Source organism: Mustelus asterias, chromosome 10 (assembly GCF_964213995.1).
Source record: "Mustelus asterias chromosome 10, sMusAst1.hap1.1, whole genome shotgun sequence".
NCBI classification, from domain to species: domain Eukaryota; kingdom Metazoa; phylum Chordata; class Chondrichthyes; order Carcharhiniformes; family Triakidae; genus Mustelus; species Mustelus asterias.
The window spans coordinates 2,647,069-2,669,442 of record NC_135810.1 but is presented as its reverse complement, the minus strand read 5'-3'; the positions used below and the strand labels follow the sequence as shown (position 1 = coordinate 2,669,442).

The 22,374-nt window shown below is 47.6% G+C and overlaps 1 protein-coding gene across 2 annotated transcripts in view; it reads right to left on the bottom strand.

Annotated features, from left to right (window-relative positions):
- fgf14 (fibroblast growth factor 14) overlaps positions 1-22,374 on the bottom strand; it is a 165,264-nt gene that overhangs the window by 101,516 nt on the left and 41,374 nt on the right. For both annotated transcript variants that reach the window (XM_078221529.1, XM_078221530.1), the window contains exon 3: positions 17,481-17,584. In XM_078221529.1, coding sequence (XP_078077655.1) covers positions 17,481-17,584 — 104 coding nt within the window. The remainder of the gene's footprint in view (positions 1-17,480; positions 17,585-22,374) is intronic.

The window sequence follows — 22,374 nt, the reverse complement described above, 5'->3', positions numbered from 1 at the left end:
CCTCCTGCTCCTATCTTCTATGTTTCTATGTTTCTATATGGACTCATTCCCACTGGAAATCTGGTCTGACAATTCCCACACTGGCTGACATGTCTCAGCCTTCGATCAGATGAACGAAATTGCATCATAGAACCTGACAGCACAGAGGGAGGCCATTTGGCCCATCATGCCTATGCTGGCTCTTTGCAAGATTCAGATTCATTTTTAAATCTGTATCCTTTGCTTACCAACTCTCCTGCTACTGGAAAGTTCCTCCTTATTTACCCTATCAAATCCTTTCCTGATTTTTTAACATCTTTATTAAACCTCTCTTAACCTCTGGGCTGTAAGGATGGACACTCCCAGCTTCCGCAGTGTGCAGACATAAATGAGATCTCTCGCCCCTGGCACCATTCTAGTAAATCTCCTCTCCAAGGTCCTGTCATGCTTCTGAAACTGCTGTGCCCTTTATCTTCCAAAGAGTGGTCAGCAGACTTGATTGACGTTGAATAAAATCCGTAGGGACTCACTCTTTGAGTCCACAGCCGCGAAGCGTTCAGGCAGAGATTCATCTCCAGTTCAAAGTGGGGAGTGTTTGCGTATCCAGGGTGATTTTTTTCAAGTGGTTTTGGTCTGGTGCACAAGTGCAATTTATCATTTCCTTTCATGACTCCCACAACTGCAGACAGACCCAATCAGTTAGCACACCTTGCCATCAACAAACTCATTAATGTGCTTCCCGACAAGTTCTCTCACAGCTAGAGGTAGTTTACTGATGTGCAGTTTTGCAAGTAGATTCAATTTGATCATGTTTTCTAACTCACTTCTGCTTTTAGGACATCTTGTTTTGTAAGTTTCGGCGAACTCTCGTCAGCATCAGTTTCCGATGATTCCCCATCAGGTTAAATATCTTTTCCATCGAGCATACCTTTAAAATCCCAGGGGAACTCTTCTAAGTTAAGCATTGTACTTCTTACAGGCCATTCAGCCCAACATGGACGCCACGGTGGCACAGTGGTTAGCACTGCTACCTCACAGCGCCAGGGACCCGGGTTCAATTCCAGCCTTGGGTCACTGTCTGTGTGGAGTTTGCATGTTCTCCCTGTGTCTGCGTGGGTTTCTTCCGGGTGCTCCAGTTTCCTCCCACAGTCCAAAGATGAGTGGGTTAGGTGGATTGGCCATGCTAAATTGAACCTAGTGTCGGGGGGATTAGCAGGGTAAATATGTGGGATTACGGGAATAAGGCCTGAGTGGGATTGTGGTCGGTGCAGACTCAATGGGCCGAGTGGCCTCCTTCTGCACTGTAGGGATTTTATGATTCTATGGTCTGTGCTGGTGTTTCTGCTCCGCACGAGTTTCCTTCTACCCCTCTTTATCTCACCCTATCAGCATATCCTTCTATCCTCACACATCCACTTATCTAACTTGAGTTTTGCTGAAAAAAGACACATGCGGTTGAAGCTTTTCATCTTGTACTCATCAGGACAGATTTGCAAGGATACCAAATCTCAAAGGGAACAGCAATTTATACTGAGAAGAGAGTGTTGATTTGTTGGCAAGTGGACTCTGATTGTAAGGGCATTACCATGGAGAATTCACCATTGAACATTTAACTGCCAAGCTTTGGTTTAACTTCAAATCCCAAAGGTTGATTTTCATATAATACAATCAGAGAATCATAGAATCCCCTACAGTACAGAAGTCCATTCAGCCCATCGAGTCTGCACTGACAACAATCCCACCCAGGCCCTATCCCTGTAACCCCACATATTTACCCTGCTAATCCTCCTGACACTAAGGGGCAATTTAGCATGGCCAATCAACCTAACCCGCACATCTTTGGACTGTGGGAGGAAACCGGAGCACCCGGAGGAAACCCACGCAGAGAACATGCAGACTCCACATGAAGAGTGACCCGAGGCTGGAATTGAACCCAGGTCTCTGGCGGTGTGAGGCAGCAGCGGTAACCACTGTGCCAGCATGCCACCCCTTCGTTCTATGCTCCAATAGCACCACAGTCTAGCTGTGTGAAGCTCTTGGTATGGGATTTTCCACACTATTCCTTCTCTATTTCAGGAGCTTTGCAAGATTTCTTCAAGGATTCATTCGTCTCTTCAACCAAAAATTGCTGCGTCTCCGCTCAAACAACCTTGATATTCATCTCTGACACAATCGTCCCTCTCAAAGCTGATGACTGGCCAGTCATCCTCCGCGGCAAATCTTTCAGTTGCTGAAATCAGATGTGATAGAACTTCATCAATGCCACAAACTCCCTGTTGTTAGCTTGGTGACTGAGTTTGTTTGGAGAATATGCGTAATGGATTCAAAGAGCTGTACACCGACAGCATTCCTGCCGTTTGCCATTTGAATTTCCTGATTTTGATGAAATTGCAGCTGGAGATGGCGACACAATCGGAGCCAGATACCGGAGATTCAATGTGATTGGTCCTCAGCACAGTTATGGAACTGGGTTTCCTAAGCTTCAAATGTTCTCCTTCTGACGACTTGACCTCTGAAAGCTTCTGGGCGGAATTTTACACAAAAGAATTCTAAGTGACGAGCAAGCTTGAAAACAGAAGAGAATCATGCTGATCTTTTGGGCGAGTTCTCAGTCACAATCATATGGCACTTAGCTAAAAAAAAGCCCAGATGTGATTCTCGCCAGTAAGGGGGGGGTGGAGCCTATTCTTATTGGTGAACCGGCTACTGAGCTCTTGGGGCGCCATTGCACAGGTGCCCCAACCTCCCAGTGTATTGTGATATCTCCTGTCACTTCCCCCACCTCCGCCCCCCTGACATAAATCAGGACCCACTGCTGACTTTTCCCTGTGCTGGTCTTCCCCCACCCACCCCTCGGACATTGCCCTCCTCTCCTGCCAATTGTCACCCCTGCAAAGCTCCCCCCATCCCCTGCGATTGCCGCCCCTGCAAGAATTCCCCCTGATCGCCACCCCTGCAGAGTTCCCCCCACACCCTGATCACCGCCTTGCAGAGCTCCCCCCATCCCCTTGGATCGCCAACCCCACAGATCAACATCCCCCCGCCCCCTGCGCAGAGTTCCACTTTTCCACACACCCCCACCCTAGCGGGTCTCTCTCCCACTTTTCCTGGTCACGGCTCACACCTCAGTACCACCCCCTCAGGCCCCACCCACTTGGCACTGCCCCAGTATTGCCTAGGTGCCCAATGGGCAGTGTCAGGTGGGCAATGCCTGAAGAAGGCCATTTGGCCCATTGGGTCTGTACTGACAACAAACCCACCCAGGTAACCCCGCGTATTTACCCGCTTATCCATGTAATCTATGCATCTCGGGACACTAAGAGGCAATTTAGCATGGCCAATCAAGGGGTATTATTCTGCCCTGCCCCTGACCACCCAGGGGCTTCTGGCCCCACCAACGAGGCCATCATGTTTGGTCTCCACTGGTGGTGAACATACGTGATTATTAGAGGTGAGGACCGCAGCTGGCAAGACAATGAGTACAAGTGAGCTGGGACGATTGCGTAAATAAATATTTAAATCGGCTTCGCGCCCATCAGTGCCGGTAAGATTGCGAGAGGCGAGAAACCGGGCACGATCCTGACTTTTCTCCTCTCGCGATATCAGCGAGCCGGTAAGATCGTGTTCAATGTTATTCTCGATTCTGCGGCCCCCGAGGTTTTGTTCTTCAGTTCAGCAACAAGAGCCTTTTCTCAGCTCCCAAATTTGGGTTGTGCATTGATTGGCCACTCCAACAAAGGTGTGTGTCACCATCAATCACGCCAAAGCTGTCAGAATATCCCACCTGTGGAGATATATAATGGGGAAGGAGACCATTCGGCCCATCGCGTGTGTACCTGTGTACCTCGAAACAGCTGTCAAATTAGCCCCATCCACCGCCCTGTTCTCTCCTCAGAGCTCGGTGAAATATTTCCTTCCAATTATCCCTTCAATTCCCCATTTGAAAATGACCATGAATCTGCTTCCACCGAACTTGTTTTAAAATGAGGGGTTGCTCATTTCAGACAGAGATGAGATGATATTATTTCTCTCTGAGGGTGGACAGTCTCTGGAACTCTCTTCCTCAAAAGGCAGTGGAGGCAGAGACTGAATATTTTTAAGGCAGAGTGGGATAGATCCTTGATAAGCAAGGGGGTGAAAGGTCATTGGCTGTAAGTGGGAATGTGGGGTTGAGGTTACAGTCGGATCAGCCATGATCATATTGAAATGCCGAGCAGGCTTGAGGGGCCGAGTGGCCTCCTCCTGCTCCTAACTCAAACAAAGACAGAAAATGCTGGAAAATCTCAGCAAGTCTGACAGCATCTCCATAGAATCCCTACAGTGCAGAAGAAGGCCATTTGGCCCATTGGGTCTGTACTGACAACAAACCCACCCAGGTAACCCCGCGTATTTACCCGCTTATCCATGTAATCTATGCATCTCGGGACACTGAGAGGCAATTTAGCATGGCCAATCAACCTAACCTGCACATCTTTGCACTGTGAGAGGAAACCGGAGCACCCGGAGGAAACCCACGCAGACATGGGGAGAACATGCAGACTCCGCACAGACAGTGACCTGAGACTGGAATTGAACCCAGGTCCCTGGCGCTGTGGGGCAGCAGTGCTAACCACTGTGCCGCCGTGCCACCCATCTGTGAGGAGAGAATAGAGTCAATGAGCCTTGATGGCCCTTCATCATAGCTCACGAAGCTCTGACGAAGGGTCATCCAGACTCGAAACGTTGGCTCTATTCTCTCCCCACAGATGCTGTCAGACCTGCTGAGATTTTCTAGCATTTTCTGTTTGTGTTTCAGATTCCAGCATCTGCAGCATTTTGCTTTTACCTGCTCCTAACTCATTTGTTTGTCTGTCCTTTCAGACAGAGCGTTCCACATCACAATCACTGAGGAAAGTAATTTCTCCGCATCATTCCCTCTGGTTCTTTAATCTTCAATCTGTGTCTCTCTGGTTACCAACTCTCCGGCCATTGAAAACAGTTTCTCCTGATTCACTCTATCAGAAGTGATTTCGAACACCTCGATTAAATCTCCCTTCACCTTCTCCGTTCTAAGGAGAACGATCCCAGCCTCCCCAGTCTCTCCGCATTAACTGAAGTCACTATCCTGGTGAATCTCAGCACCTTCTCTATACGGTGATATTGTAGAACAGTTCAGTCCTTCGCTAAGCACTCATTGTACTGACACGTTTTTCCTTCGAATCTTCACACACATTTTTACCCCCCACTTTGGAGTAAATAATGGGGAAGAGTTGGAAAGATTATCGGGCTAATACACCCCTTCAATGGCCAACATGTCTCAGGGTTGCATATGGCAGGGTGAGGGGTGGCGGTGGAGTGGGGTGGGAAGGGTGGGTTGGGAGGGCTTGCCCTCCATGGGACGAAAGCTGGGTACAAGCCAGTCCCCTCCACCACCCCCCCTTCCCCCTACCCCTCACCGCCCCCCCCCCCCGCCTTCAACGCCCCCACCCCCCCCCCCCCTCACAGCCAGAACAAGCTCTGGGTGGGCTGCCTTGTTGGCTAAACCCGGTTGGCCAGCAACTTCACCAATCCCAAGAGCTCAATAATGGGCACCGCCGGAACTGCCACCAGTTCTCACTGGCTCCCAGGGTGTGATAAATCCAGGCTACTGGGTCAAGAGGGGTTGGCCAATTTCGGGAGGGGGTTGTTGGGTTTTGGAGAACGAGCAGGTAAGAAGAAGGTGGTGGGTGGATTGGGAGGGTTACTATTTTGCTGGGCTTGCCCCTCTATGGGCATTGGGCACCCACCTGAAGATGGTAACTTCCTACCCACTCTCGAAAAAAATTTCAACGGAAGCAGCACGCCCACTCCCACTCAGCTGCAAGTTAACAAGCTCAATTCACCCAATTATTTAGTTACATGTGGATGATTGGATGCCAATTTTGGTTCCCGCCCTCCTACCCTATTATGGGGATGAGCGTGTGGGGGGAGGGGGAACCCATCCTATTTCATGTCCCTCCTTTCGAAAGTATGCCCAGTGGGGGTGTGTAAAATACAGTGCGGCTTGAACATGGGCGGGAGGGGGGGATTTTCCAGGTCTGCCACCCGACGGGATCGTCTAATCCCGTCAAAGGCGAAGCCCCCACCTCCCCCCATCCCCCGCCCACCACCCTGGCACAAGGAGCAAGCAAAACACCACAGGCATCGGCAGGAACGGAAAATCCCGCCGGCAGCCAATGGCAAGACACCTCTGCTGCCGGGGACACTCCGTGTGGGGGGAGGCTGGAAAGTTGTTCTGGAAGTTTCCATTGCAGAGGCAGGGCTGCTCCTGATGGAACTACAGGTCACCCACTCAGGCACAGAAACCTGAATGGACTGTTAGAGAAGCAAGTTCTTCAGGAGGATGCAAGGACCATGGAACCTGATAATGTTTGCTAGTCATCCCCACTTATCTTGGCACCAAGACATTAAATCTATAATTCACGCATTTTTGCTAAGCTAATCATAATTTTTTTAATGATCGCCCCATTGTATGTTTTTGGAAAGCCCACCAATCCCCAGCTCAATCTACTGATGAATGAAAATTGGAGAAAACCTCACTGGAAGGAAGATGATAAATTCTGCAGCATGGATTTGACCGGTTCTCCAGAGTTAGGCCGCAGCTGGAGTATTGTGTCCAGCGCTGGGCTCAGAGCCAGAAGGAGAGGTTTGCAGCTATCGGGGAGGGTTGTGGGGCTGGGGAGGATACAGAAATGGGGAGGATGGAGTCGGCGGATTTGAAGACAAGAATGTAAATCAGGCATTGCATAACTGGATTAAATCAATGAGCACAAGGGCAACTGGTATAAGTCAGGACACAGGCAGCAATGTTCTGGATGACTTCAAGTTATGATGTGGAGATGCCGGCGTTGGACTGGGGTGAACACAGTAAGAAGTCTCACAACACCAGGTTAAAGTCCAACAGGTTTATTTGGTAGCAAATACCATAAGCTTTTGGAGCGCTGCTTCTTCGTCAGATGGAGTGGAAATGTGCTCTCGAATAGTGCACAGAGACACAAAATCAAGTTACAGAATACTGATTAGAATGCGAATCCCTAAAGCCAGCCAGATCTTAAAGGTACAGACAATGTGGCTGGAGGGAGCATTAAACACAGGTTAATGTAAAAGGTTGAGGAAAGGTTGAGGGAGCTAGGGCTGTTCTCTCTGGAGCGGAGGAGGCTGAGGGGAGACTTAATAGAGGTTTATAAAATGATGAAGGGGATAGATAGAGTGAACGTTCAAAGACTATTTCCTCGGGTGGATGGAGCTATTACAAGGGGGCATATATAGGAGATATAGGAAGGATATCAGAGGTAGGTTCTTTATGCAGAGAGTGGTTGGGGTGGGGAATGGACTGCCTGCAGTGATAGTGGAGTCAGACACTTTAGGAACATTTAAGCGGTTATTGGATAGGCACATGGAGCACACCAGGATGATAGGGAGTGGGATAGCTTGATCTTGGTTTCAGATAAAGCTCGGCACAACATCGTGGGCCGAAGGGCCTGTTCTGTGCTGTACTGTTCTATGTTCTATGTTCAAGTTTACAGAGAATTTGATTTGATTTGATTTGATTTATTATTGTCACATGTATTAACAGACAGTGAAAAGTATTGTTTCTTGTGCGCTATACAGACAAAACATACCGTTCATAGAGAAGGAAACAAAGAGTGCAGAATGTAGTGTTACAGTCATAGCTAGGGTGTAGAGAAAGATCAACTTAATGTGAGGTAGGCCCATTCAAAAGTCTGATTGCAGCAGGGAAGAAGCTGTTCTTGAGTCGGTTGGTACGTGACCTCAGACTTTTGTATCTTTTTCCCGAAGGAAGAAGGTGGAAGAGAGAATGTCCGGGGTGCGTAGGGTCCTTAATTATGCTGGTTGCTTTGCCGAGGCAGCGGGAAGTGTAGACAGAGTCAATGGATGGGACGCTGGTTTGCGGGATGGATTGGGCTACATTCACGACCTTTTGTATTTCCTTGCGGTCTTGGGCAGAGCAGGAGCCATACCAAGCTGTGATACAACCAGAAAGGATGCTTTCTATGGTGCATCTGTAAAAGTTGGTGAGAGTCGTAGCTGGCATGCCAAATTTCCTTAGTCTTCTGAGAAAGTAGAGGCGTTGGTGGGGCTTTCTTAACAGAATGTGGGGGCACCAACCAGCAATGTGTGAGTTTGCAGTCTGGAGGTAACAGAGGAGAGTTTCAGCACCAGGTGAGCTGAGGCACGGACGGAGTCGGACATTGTCAAAGAGATGGAAATAAGTGGTCTTCATGATGGCGTGTATGAGTGGTCAGTAGGTCATCTCCAGGTCAAATCTAACACCAAGGTTTTATGAACTGTGAGAGTGAACGTCAGAGAGTTGCTGGGCAGGGGGATGGAATTGGTAGCTGGGGAACAGGGTTAACGGTGAGGACCCAGGATAATGGCTTCAGCCTTCCCCGTATCTCATTGAATAAATGCTGGAAATGTGCTTCTTGGAGCACAGAACGTTTTAAAATTATTTCATGGGACGTGGGAATCGCTGGCAAGGCCCGCAGTTATTGCCTATCCCTAGTCGCCCTTGAACTGAGTGGCTCACTCGGCCAATTCAGGGGACACTTAAGAGCCAACCACGTTGCTGTGGCTCTGGAGCCACATATAGACCAGACTGCCAAGTAGGGTGGTGGAGGCAGACATCATTTAAGACTTACCTGGATAGTCACATGAGCAGCCTGGGAATGGAGGGATACAAATGATTGGTCTAGTTGGACCAAGGAGTGGCACAGGCTTGGAGGGCCGAAGGGCCTGTTTCCTGTGCTGTACTGTTCTTTGTTCTTTGGGTAAGGGCGGCAGATTTCCTTCCCTATAGGCACAACAGTGAACCAGATGGGTTTTTACGACAATCCACAATGGGTTCATTCATGAATTAGTTTTAATTCAAATTTCCCCATCTGCCATGGTGGGGTTCAAGCCCGGGTGCCCAGAGGATCACCCTGGGTTTCCGGATTACTAGCCCAGTGACAATACCACTGCCTCTCCAAGTAAGGGAGATTGAACAGATTCAAAACTAACACAGGGTTTGGAAGAGTAAAGAAGGAGAAACTTTACCTACTGGTCGGTGCATGGGTAACCAGAGGACACCGATTTATGGGAATTGGTGAAAAAACGAGAGAAAATGAAGAGAATTTTTATTTTTACACAGGTTTGATCCAAAATACGCTGCCTGAAAGGATGGTGGAAACAGATTCACTCGTAACTTTCAAACGGGAAATTGGGTAAGGGAAAATAAATAATTGCATGGCTGTGGGGATAGAAGGGAAGAGTGGGAACAGTTGGCTATCTCTTTTCAAGAGCTAGCACAGGCATGATGGGCCAAATGGTCTCCCTGTGCACTGTCGGATTCAATGTGTACTACATTCCTGAGTGCCCAACTATCAAAGGCACTTAACAATATTGAAAAATACTTTTTTTTTGTAATCTTTCAGAGTACAAGTGTACCAGGGAATTATATACAGCAAAACCAACTTCCAGTTGATTGAAACCCCTTCGTAAGCCAATGTTCTAAGTGCTGTTCCTGCATCGGAACCATTACAGTTTTATTTACATAGAGAACTGACCTTTGGATGCCACACACCCTGAACTTAAGATATTCTGCCTCCTGAACAGTCACTCACGTAAGCTATTAACACATCAGCTTGAAAACAACCCTGCTAAATCACTGACAAAGGCTCATCCAGATTTGAAACGTTCCAGGCTCTGTTCTCTCTCCACAGAGGCTGTCAGACCTGCTGGGATTTTCCAGCATTTTCTGTTTTTGTTCCAACATCGACAGTATTTTGCTTTGATCTGCTAAAATCTCTTACTGTTTACTAATCATGTATGGCCTTATTCCTCATGTGACCTCCTCTAAGTCCCTGATTGAATGAAAGAAGATCCAAATCCAATCACTGCGCATCTTCTGTGTTACTTGGAGCAGGAGGTGGTGATGGGGGAGGGGGTGATGGGGAGGGGGGTGATGGGGGAATGGGGGAGGGGGTGATGGGGAGGGGGGTGATGGGGGAATGGGGGAGGGGGTGACGGGGGAATGGGGGAGGGGGTGACGGGGAGGGGCTGATGGGGGGGGTGATGGGTGAGGGGGAATGGGGAGGGGGTGATGGGGAGGGGGTGATGGGGAGGGGGGATGGGGGAGGTGGGGTGGGGAGGGGTGATGGGGAGGGGGTGATGGGGGAGGGGGTGATGGGGAGGGGGTGATGGGTGAGGGGGAATGGGGAGGGGGTGATGGGGAGGGGGGATGGGGGAGGTGGGGTGGGGAGAGGTGATGGGGAGGGGGTGATGGGGGAGAGGGTGATGGGGAGGGGCTGATGGGTGAGGGGGAATGGGGAGGTGGTGATGGGGAGGGGGTGATGGGGGAGGGGGGATGGGGAGATGGGATGGGGAGGGGTGATGGGAGAGGGGGTGATGGAGGAGGGGGTGATGGAGGAGGGGGGTATTGGGAGGGGGTATGGGGAGGGGTGATGGGGGAGGTGGGATGGGGAGGGGATGATGGAGGAGGGGTTGATGGGGGAGGGGGTGCTGGGGGAGGGGAGGTGTGATGGGGGAGGGGGTGATGGGGAGGGGGTGATGGGGAGGGGGTGATGGAGGAGGGGGGTGTTGGGGATGGGGTATGGGGGAGGGGGTATGGGGGAGGTGGGATGAGGAGGGGTGATGGGGGAGGTGGGATAGGGAGGGGGTGATGGAGGAGGGGGTGATGGGGGAGGGGGTGATGGGGAGGGGGGATGGGGTGGTGGGATGGGGAGGGGTGATGGGGGAGGGGGTGATGGGGAGGGGTGATGGGGGAGGGGGTGATGGGGAGGGGGTGATGGAGGAAGGGGTGATGGAGGAGGGGGTGATGGGGGAGGAAAGAAGCAAATTACTGCGGATGCTGGAATCTAAAACCAAAAGAGAAAATGCTGGAAAATCTCAGCAGGTCTGGCAGCATCTGGGAGGAGAGTAAAGAGCTGACGTCCAGATGACCCTTTGTCAAAGCTAAAAGGCTTTGGGAGATATTTATACTGCAGGGGAAGGGAATGAAAGATGAGTCATAGCCATAGAAACCAGAAATTAGCAGCCATAGCTGTTAATAGCTGTCCACAGAGAGAAGAAAGGGTGTCAAAGGCCAAACGGCAGAGAGGCTGAAATGAAGATGTTGGGGGAGGGGGGGGGAATGGATGGGACAGAGGTAAAATTTAGAAAAGTGGAAGCGGCGGTGGCGCGGAGGCGCGGGGAAGAAAAGGGAAGGGAAGGGGGATGGGATAAAGTAGGGGGAAAGAATGGTGGGGGGGGATGTTGTTGGGGAGGAGTTGTGGGCAATGGGCCCAATCAGTTGTTCTAAGTGGGATGATGAGAGTGAGTGGATTGGGTCTGAAGCAGCTTTTCGAATTAAGATGCCACTCACCCCCTCGCTTCATGAAAATTGCTGAGAAAACCAGGACAAAATACAGAATAAATGAAGATAAACATGAGCTGTTAGGAGGCAAAGACTTGTTGACAGGATCCTTTCCCCCTGCATCGACACCGGGAAAAGATTAATGATGTGTCTAATCCTGGCTTTGATAAAGTCTGATAAATGATCCAACCTTTTCTGAAATCAGTCTCAGACACAGATGTGATGGGCTGAATGGCCTCCTTCTCTGTCAACAGTTCAATCTGACCAAACATCAAGGAGTTGAAGCATTAGTTCTGTGTGTTTCTCTCCCTGCAGATGCTGCCAGACCCGCTGGGTATTTCTTGCATTTTCTGTTTTGATTTGAATCATTGGTCGCCACAGAATCCTTTCATAATGAGATGAACCTCGACTCCCCTATTGATCAAGTGTACCTAAAGCTGTAATTAAAGAGCAGTCGAGGCTCAGGATGTCATTGTCGTGTGGAGAACACATTTATTTTTGCAGGCAGTAAATGGATCAAGCATTTGATTTTGTTAAATTGACTCCTGCATTTTTTAACCAGCTATCGGTCCGTGGAGCATCCGTTTTAATTACAGATTTTCAGCATTCGCAGTTGTTGCGCTTTTGTTTCAGGTTGCTTTCTGAAGATGCTTATCAGCCTGACACAGGTTCCTGCTCCTCTGCGAAACTCCAGAAAAATGATATTAACAGGGACACGAAACACATCTGCAGAGAAATGTGGGAGGGAGATAAAGCTTCTGGCACCTGCCTCGAAATGGAATTGAAAACCGTTAAAAGACGCCCAGTGAAGCGTGAAATGCCAATGCTACATGCCGGAAAAGGTCTCGTGAAAGACCTTTGGGTTTCAAATCTGTTTTTTTTTTTGAATAGACTGCACATCAATGAATTGATTCAAGCTCCAACTAACCGGCATTCGCTGTTCATTATCCCTTCAAATATATCTGAGCTTTGGCATAACTTGAAATGTATCCACGTTTGTGCTCACCAAATAATAGAAAAGTATTTTCCCAGATGTAAAAGATGTGGAAATAGAAGATTAGTATGTAAGATATTCAACAGAGCAACGTCTGGTAAAAATACAAGAGTTATTCTGACAAAATTGGATGCTTATGATACTTAACTGATTACCGCAAGAACCAATACATCTGTAAAAACACATCCTCCCTGTTAATATCATTAATTATAAGCCAGGACACATTCAGTCAATCGGGGAGGCCATGGCCTAGTGGTATTATTGCCAGACTATTAATACAGAAACTCAGCTAATGTTCTGAGAACCCGGGTTCGAATCCCACCACAGCAGACGGTGAAATTTGAATTCGATAAAAAATATCTGGAATTAAGAATCTACTGATGACCATAAAACCATTGTCGATTGTCGGAAAAACCCATCTGGTTCACTAATGTTCTTTAGGGAAGGAAATCTGCTGTCCTTACCTGGTCTAGCCTACATGTGACTCCAGAGCCACAGCAATGTGGTTGACTCTCAACTGCCCTCCTAGGGCAACTAGGTTTGGGCAATAAATGCTGGCCAGCCGGCGACACCCATGTCCCATGAATGAATTTTAAAAAAGTTATTAAGATCCAGCAGTTAACAGCTATGTTCTGGAACGATTAAAATAAAATCAGAAAGTATCAAAAATACTCAGCAAGATAGCCAGATCTGCGGAGAGAGAACCAGAGTTGGTGAATAAACTTGCTGCTCTCCACAGACACTGCGGGACCTGATGAGTATTTCCAGCATTTTATTTCAGTTTTCCAGCACCTGCAGTATTTTCATTCTCTACAACTTAACCATGAGGACATGTTATCTTTTTATTGAAGCTGGTGGAAGCACTCTGAATCTACCACTGAATAACATTTCCAATGGACACAAGGGGACATAGGTGCAAGGTGAGGGGCAGGAGGTTTGGGGGGGGGGGGGGGGAGGGGGAGGCGTCCACGATGTGAGGAAAAACCTTTTTACCCAGAGGGTGGTGAGGGTCTGGAATGCGCTGCCTGGGAGGGTGGTGGGGGCGGGATGCCTCACATCCTTTAAAAAGTACCTGGATGAGTACTTGGCCTATCATAACATTCAGGGCTATGGACCAAATGCTGGTAAATGGGATTGGGTGAGAGGTCAAGTGTTCGCACGTGTGGGTGCAGGCTTGATGGGCTGAAGGGCCTCTTATGTATGATTCTATGATTTATAACATCGTAAGAGTCTTGCTGTGTTGTTGAGATTCCCTGAATTCACTTCTCTTCAAAATATGCAATTATATTTTAATCATCTGATCATCAATGAATAAAGTTAAAAGTTTATTTCTTAGTCACAAGTAAGGCTTACATTAGCACTGCAATGAAGTCACTGTGAAATTCCTCTATATGGAATAGCAAAGCTACCCAAATAACATCTATATATATATTAAGCTGATCTTTCTTTATCTGTAACTGCAACACTCTATTCTGCACTCTCTCCTTTCCTTCTCCACTATGTACTCTACAAACAGTATGCTTTATCTGTATAGAGCACAAGAAACAATACTTTTCATTGTACCTCGATACATGTGACAATAATAAATCAAATCACATCTAGAATATAAGATGTTTACAATTACATCAATTTTTAAAAATTCATTTGTGGGACATGGGTGTCGCTGGCTGGCCAGCATTTATTGCCCATCCCTAGTTGCCCTTGAGAAAGTGGTGGTGAGCTGCCTTCTTGAATCGCTGCAGTCCATGTTCTGTGGGTTGACCCACAAATCTACAGCACAGAAGCAGGCCATTTGGCCCAACTGGTGTATACTGGTATTTATGCTCCTCATGAGACTTCTCCCGCCCTATTTCATCTCACACTGTCAATGTATCCGCCTATTCCTTTCTTCTTCATGTGTTTATCCAGCTTGTCCCTTCAATGCATCTGTGCCACTCCTCTCGAACGCTCCCTGTCGGAATCACTTCCACATTCTCTGGATAAAGGGGTTTCACCTGAATTCCCCATTGGATTTATTAACAAGGTTATCTCAGTAAATGTTAAGCAGCAGAGTATTCATACAGATGCATGGAATTTTAAATTGGAAATTTCAGAATTGAATCTTTTAGTCGATCCAAATTCTTAGTCTTGGTAGTTTTTAAAATCCAATATATTCTTGAAACCATCCATGGTTCGTTTTGATTCTATAAATTCAAAGCTTTTCCAAACATCCAATTTCAAAGAGAGAAGTAATAAGACCAAAAGAAATAGGAATAGGAGTAGACCATTTGGCCCCTCGAGCCTGCTCCACCATCCAATGGGACCATCCCTGATCTGACATTCCTCATGTCCACTTTCCTGCCCTTTCCCCGTAACCCTTGACTCCCAGCCCTGTCTTATATCCCAGATAAGCATTGGTGACAGCTGGCCTCGATCTATGGCTGTGTGTGGGAGCCAGCATGTGACTGCCGGAGGTTCATCAGGTCTTAGGGGGTGAGTGTGACTCACTTCTTGAGTCCAGGAATCCAAGAGGAAGGACAGAACTAGAAGCTCAGACCATTTAGATGATAATGGCTGTCTCCCTAGATCCTGTAAGAGTTTTAACAACACCAGGTTACCCCAGTCCAATGCCGGCATCTCCACATCATCCCTAGATCCTGCCAGGGAGTTAGTTTGAAGTGGGGCAGAGATAGTTAGTTCCAGGCTCAGCATGGCTGACAGGAATCCTCCCCAACATATATTTTATATTTGTTTACCATTCATTCGTGGGACACGGGTGTCGTTGGCTAGGCCAGCATTTATTGCCCATCCCTAGTTGCCCTTGAGAAGGTGCTGGTGAGCTGCCATCTTGAATCTCGGTGGTCCATGTGCTGTGGGTTGACCCACAATACCGTTAGGGAAGGAATTCCAGGATTTTTATCCAGCGACTGCGAAGGAACGGCCGATATATTTCCAAGTCAGGACGGTGAGTGGTTTGGAGGGGAACTTGCAGGTGGTGGTGTTCCCATTTATCTGCTGCCCTTGTCCTTCTAGATGGAAGTGGTTATGGGTTTGGAAGGTGCTGTCGAAGGATCTTTGGTGAATTGCTACAGTGCATCTTGTAGATGGTACACACTGCTGCTACTGAGCGTCGGTGGTGGAGGGAGTGGATGTTTGTAGATGTGGTGTCAATCAAGCGGAGCTGCTTCTTTGTCCTGGATGGTGTTGAGCTTCTTTGCTGTTGAAGCTGTACTCATCCAGGCAAGGGGGGAGTATTCCATCACACTCCTGACTTGTGCCATCTTACCATGTGGCATCTGAGCAGTCAATTGTAAAACAACCTCAAAAGCTGAATGTTGTACCTTGTACAAACCTGCATCCTGCAGTTACTAAAACTTACAGTTTTCCATTGTTCGCACATTATTGCAATATTAATCGCTGGCTTGGTGTTATATCCTGTCTGACAACATTCCGGTTTGGGATGTTCTGCTGCATGAAAGGTGCTATATAAATGTAAAGTGTGTTGATATAACAAGTTCCCAATGGTCTGAAATAAATACCATCAGAATGTTAGTGCACAAATGTATAATACTTAACCCATTGTTTTAACTCAAGCACAACATCCAGCTGAAAAAAAAAGATCTCATGCTCCAATTAAATAGAGGGCAAAAGGAATTTTAATTTAAGCACTCACAAAACTTTATTTTAGGTAATTTCTTGATGCATTGAAGCTGTTCAAACATTAAGTACCTCCTTAATGGTAGTCTGGAGAGACATGGCATTGGATCTTAACCCTCAGGAGAGGGGGTGGGGGGAGTGACAATTTGGCAGAAAAACTAACCCGTCCACGACAGGATCCACCCAGTATTCACAACATTGCAATTGAGGAGATGCAGGGCAGGTGAGTTCTATCAGGTACGGGGAATTTGTTTCATAAGACCTTGAAGATGGAAAGAACTCAATGGATGTTTTGTTGTCCAGTTCTTCACTCAAGCCCTAAGTCACATTCCAACTATTCAATTTGGCCAAAATCTTGTTTGTGTCAAGGGCATGGATCTGGTTCGAGCAGAGATCCCTGGGAGATTCCAGGATCTGATTTGCATTCAAACTCCGACAGTTTTCATTTAAGAAAGGCAGTAACATCATCCTTCTCCTCTGAGTCTCTCTCCACCTCCTCATCCTTGTTAATAACCATTCCTTGCTGGGAGGCCAGGCTCGCCATTAGCTCCTAGGTTTCTGGCAATGCTACTCTATATCTGACTAGGAGGAGATAGCACCAGGTAACACAGTCTGATTTTACCCTCCTCTCAGTACCTGGTCACTGCTAACTTAGTCCCCTTAATGTCCCACCTGATATAATCAATTCGCTGTGGCTCTGCTCATCAGTGGAGCAAACACACTGATAGGCAAAATATAAATCATCCATACAATCCAAGCCCTTATTTGTTCATTAAATCGCAAATAGAAATAGGTACTGAAGCTTGACAACCAGAAGATGCAACGGTTTCCATTCAATAATAGCCTTTGTGTGAAGCTTCCCAAAATCCTAACCATGATGCCACTTGCTGCACTTCTGACAAATTAAAAGTGAAAAGCAAAGCCCGGGGCCAGTAATCTGTGCTGGAAATCGAGAGCCAAATATTGCCACTGTATCGCAGAACCACGGACTTAGACTGCACAGGACAATCAATACTAGACATTACGCAGAGAGAGCGTGCTTCTATCTGACTCTGGATGGGTCATCATCAACTAATCTTTGTTTGCTCTTTTCTTCAATTCTGAGCAAAGAATGAAGCACAACCCTCCCACGCCAGCACTGCACACACACAGCAAAGGCAGCTCAGGTGGAGTCGGTGTTTCTCATTCTGTTTTTGAGAATGATGGAAGGAAAGAACGGGAAATGAGGAATTCCCTGTGACACCCATGCTACAGTTATCATCCCAGATTGGAAGCAGGTCAGAGCCCTTTGTGCAAACTCACTGATTTCAGTATTGGTCTCTAGAGGGATTGTCCCCTTTTGAATGACAGAAATGGCATTCAGGATATAACTGCAATGATCTCTTCTGACAGTCACCGAGAGTCACTCTTATCTCACACTAAGATGTCTACTGCCTTAGAAGTGCTGCCTTAGCCACAATATTTGGAAGTACTCACTGATGTGTAAAGGTATCCTTCACCATTCATGGCCACGTACAGCCCTGTCTTCACACCCTGAATAGCAACGACACGGAGTCCCACTGGCACAAGGTTGAACAATGCTGGAAGCACAAACAAGCAAATTAATAGGAGGCCAAGTGCAGATTCTAACTGCAAGTACTTAATAGAACCAGAGAAAGATTCATGTAGAACAAGTAACCATGGATGACACTCGGAGAGGTTTCAGGAAAGCTTGAACAGGCCAGGGCTCTTTCCTGTGCACTAGAAGATTGAGGGGTGATTCAAGAGGTGCCTTTAAAATGATGGAGGGGTTTGATAGGATAGGCGTAGAGAAGCTGTTGACGTATGTGGAGGAGACGATAAATATAAGATAACAACTAACACACTGGGGAATTCAGGAGAAACATCTTCACCCAGAGAATGGGACAGAATTTGAAATTCACTGCCACAGGAAATGGTTTAGGCAAATGGTGTAGAAGATACATCTAAGGGGAAGCTGGTCCAGGTCCCTGGCGCTGTGAGGCAGCAGTGCCAACCACTGTGCCACCATGCCATGTGTGAGTGCGTGTATGTGTGTGTGTGTGTTCGCGTGGGTGTGTGTGTATGTATGTATGTGTCCGTGTGTGTAAGGATGTTATGTTTAAGAGTGTATGTATGTTTGAGAGTTTGCATGTGCGTTTCTTTTCAAACTGGAGTTTCTTCTTGGAGAAAATGATGGAGAAATAGATTGTGTTGGTTTGATTGATGAGTTTTTGATTGATTGTTGGTACAGCCAGTGAGCTGCGCCCAATGTTGTGTGATTCTAGTTCATGTCATTGCAATGTGGTGTCATGGTGATTGCTCGGAAATGTTATATCCAAACTGATACTCTGCATCAAGGTTTCTGGTCCACAAACACCGAGGGCCATGATCTTACTGGCTGCACACGCCACGTTCCTGTTGCAGTGAAGTCGGAGAATTTGCCGGCAGGTTGGGAAAATCCCGCCGGCATGAACGGTGGTAAGATTCCGGCCCAATTGTCTATCTGACAACTAATGACATAATTACACACACAGAGCAGACTTGAAGGGTTGAATGGCCTACTCCTGCTCCAGCTTCTATGTCTGTGTGTTAAATGCAGAACGACAACCAATGAACAATTCTGGGAATCCCAGGGAAGCACAAAAATCACAAAATCTCCAAGGCAAAGCTCCCAGCTTCGCTGGCACTCGGTAATCAGAAGCGGCTTTGTTGGGCACATTTGCAGGACGGACGTTGGTCGCATATCCCAAGGATTTTCTGTCTGGTGAAGTGGACAGAGCCAGGTGGCCATCACAATGCTCAGAACTCCCTTTCAAAGATTCTTGCAAGAGTGACGTGAAGACCCTCAACATCCACTCTCGCGCCCGGGAGACGCTAGCAAAGGACAGAGGTAAATGGCGACATGACCTGTGGGTCAGCGTGTGCCAACTGGATAACAAGCGGTGCCAACACCAATTTCCCACAATGACACCTGATAACCACCTCTGATGTGGCAATCGCGGCAGAAGCTGCCTGTTACAGACTTGTCTCTTCAGCCTTCAGCAAATCAGCACCTTGTGAAGATCCCCCATCCTCAGTGGATCTGACTTGTTGCATGTCCATCATCTCACACAGCTGGAAGGATGCTGGCAATGAGCTACACTTCAGGGCTAAAGTATCACAAAGGCTTCCTGATCAGATGCGCTTGATTTTCATTATCTGCTTAATGCACCACCTTTCCTTTATTTATTCATGGGATTTGAAGTTTAAGTTTAAAGTTTATTTATTAGTGTCACAAGTAGGCTTGCATTAACACTGCAATTAAGTTACTGTGAAAATCCCCTAGTTGCCGCACTCCAGCACCTGTTCAGGTACACTGAGGGAGAATTTAGCACGGCCAATGCACCCTAACCAGCACGTCTTTCAGACTGTGGGAGGAAACCGGAGCACCCGGAGGAAACCCATGCAGACACGGGGAGAATGTGCACGCTCCACACAGACAGTGACCCAAGCCAGGAATCAAACCCGGGTCCCTGGCGCTGTGAAACAGCAGTGCTAACCACTGTGCCACCTTGCTACCACTCGCTGGCTAGGCCAGCATTTATCACCCATCCCCAATTGTCCTTGAGAAGCTGGTGGTGAGCTGCCTTCTTGAACCGCTGCAGCCTGTGTGGTATAGGTACACCCACAGTGCTGTTAGGGAGGGAGTTCCAGGATTTTGACCCAGTGATAGTGAAGGAACGGTCATATATTTCCAAGTCAGGAAGGTGAGTGGGTTGGAGGGGAACTTATGGGGGTGGTGTTCCCATGTGTCTGCTGCCTCTTATCTTTCTGGATGGTACAGATCAAGATTTGGAAGGTGCTGTTGAAGGAGCCTTGGTAAATTGCTGCAGTGCATCTTGTAGATGGTACACACGGCTGCTATTGTGCATTGGTGGTGGAGGGAATGAATGTTTAAGTTAGTGAATGTGGTGCCAATCAAGTGGGTGGCTTTGTCCTGGATGGTGTTGAGCTTCTTGAGTGTTGTTGGAGCTGCACCCATCAGGCAAGTGGGGAGTATTCCATCACACTCCTGACTTGCGGTGGACAGGCTTTGGGGGAGTCAGGAGGTGAGTTACTCGCCGCAGGATTCCTTGCCACTGATCTGCTCTTGTAGCCACAACATTTATATGACTGGTCCAATTAAGGTACTGGTGGGCACAGCACTTTCGGAAGAATATGAAGGCTTGAGAGAGAGTGCAGAAAGGTTTCTGAGTGTGGTTGCAGGGGTGAGGGTGCTCTATGTGGGTGAATTGGGCGGTCTCTTTAGAGAACAGAAGGTTGAGTGGAGAGTTGATGGAAGTTTTGAATATCATGAGGGGTTCAAGAGGGAATAAAACTGTTCCTATTGGTGGAAAGGCCGAGAACCAGAGAACTCCAGTTTTAGCTGCTTGGCAACATACAAGACAAAACCTTTTTATACAATGTGTGTATGAGAGTGTGTGTGTGTGTGTGTGTGTGTGTGTGTGTGTGTGTGTGTGTGTGTGAGTGTGTGAGAGTGTGGGTGTGTGCAAGTGTATGTGTGTGTTTGTGTGTGAGAGTGTGTGTGTGAGTGTGTGTGTGTGTGTGTTTGTGTGTGTCTGAGTTTTGATGAGAGTAAGTGTGTGAGCATCCAGATATGTGAGTCTTATTGTACTGGTGTATGTAGCATGGTTATGTATGTGCATGAGTGTGTACTGTGTTCATGCGTGTGTTCATAAGTGTCTGTGTATGTGTGTGTGTGAGTGTGTGTAAGTGAGTGTGTATGTGTCTGTGTGTGTGAGACTGTGGTGCATGTGTGTGTGTGTGAGATTGTGTGTGTGAGAGTGTGTGTGTGCGTGTCTGTGAGCGTGTGTGCATGGGAGTCCGTGTGTGTGTGTGTGTGTGTGAGTGTGTGTGTGAGTGTGTGTGTGTGTGTGTAAGTGTGTGTGTGTGAGAGTGTGTGTGTGAGTGTGTGTGTATGTGTGTGTGCGTGTGTGTGTATGTGTGAGAATGTGTGTGTGTGAGAGTGTGTGTGAGTGGGCGTGTGTGTGAGAGTGTGTGTGAATGCGTGCGCGCATGTGTGTGTATGTGTGTGAATGTGTGTGAGTGTGTGTGTGTGTATGTGTGTGTGTGTGAGAGAGAATGTCTGTGAGAGAGAGTGTGGGTGTGTGTGTGTGTGTGTGCGCATGAATGTGTGTGTGTGTGAGAATGTGTGTGTGTGAGATGTGTGTGTATGTGAGAGAGTGTGTATGTGTGTGTGTGTGAGAGTGTGTATGTGTGAGTGTGTGTGTGTGTGTGAATGGGTGTGTGAGTGTGTGCGTGTGAGTATGTGTGTGAGAGTGTGTGTGAGAGTGTGTGTGTGAGTGGGTGTGTGAGTGAGTGTGTGTGAGTATGTGTGTGTGAGTGTGTGTGTGTGAGAGTGTGTGTGTGTGTTGAGTGAGTGTGTGTGAGAGTGTGTGTGTGAATGGGTGTGTGAGTGAGTGTGTGTGAGTATGTGTGTGTGTGTGAGAATGTGTGTGTGTGTGAGTGTGTGTGTGTGAGTGTGTGTGTGTGAGAGTGTGTGTGTGTGTTGAGTGAGTGTGTGTGTGTGAGTGTGTGTGTGTGAGTGTGTGTGTGTTGAGTGTGTGTGTGTGAGAGTGTGTATGTGTGAGTGTGTGTGTGTGTGAGTGTGTGTGTGTTGAGTGTGTGTGTGTGAGAGTGTGTGTGTGCGAGTGTGTGTGTGAGTGAGTGTGTGTTGAGTGAGTGTGTGTGTGTGAGAGTGTGTGTGTGTGAGTGTGTGTGTGAGAGTGTGTGTGTGCGAGTGTGTATGTGAGTGTGTGTGTGTTGAGTGAGTGTGTGTGTGTGAGAGTGTGTGTGTGCGAGTGTGTGTGTGAGTGTGTGTGTGTGAGTGTGTGTGTGTTGAGTGAGTGTGTGTGTGTGAGAGTGTGTGTGTGTGAGTGTGTGTGTGTGAGTGTGTGTGTGAGTGTGCGTGTGTCTGAGTTTTGATGAGAGTAAGTGCACGAGCATCTAGATATATGAGTGAATCTTATTGTACTGGTGTGTGTAGCGTGTGTATGTATGTGCATGTGTGTGTACTGTGTACTTTGTGTATTCATAAGTGTGTGTGTACACCCATGTAAATATACATGTATGACTAAGTGAGTGTATATGTATGTGTGTGTATGCGTACTTGTGTGGTATGTGAGTGCGTGTATGTGTGTAAGTGAGTGTGAGTGTGTGTATGTGTGTGAGTGTGTGTGTGTGTGCATAATTGTGTCTGTGTATGTGACTGAGTGTGTGTGTGTGTGTATAATTATGTCTGTGTGTGTGCATAATTGTGTGTCTGTGTGTGTAAGTGAGTGTGTGCATGCATGTGTGTGAGTGTGTGTGAGTGGGTAATTGTGTGTTTGTG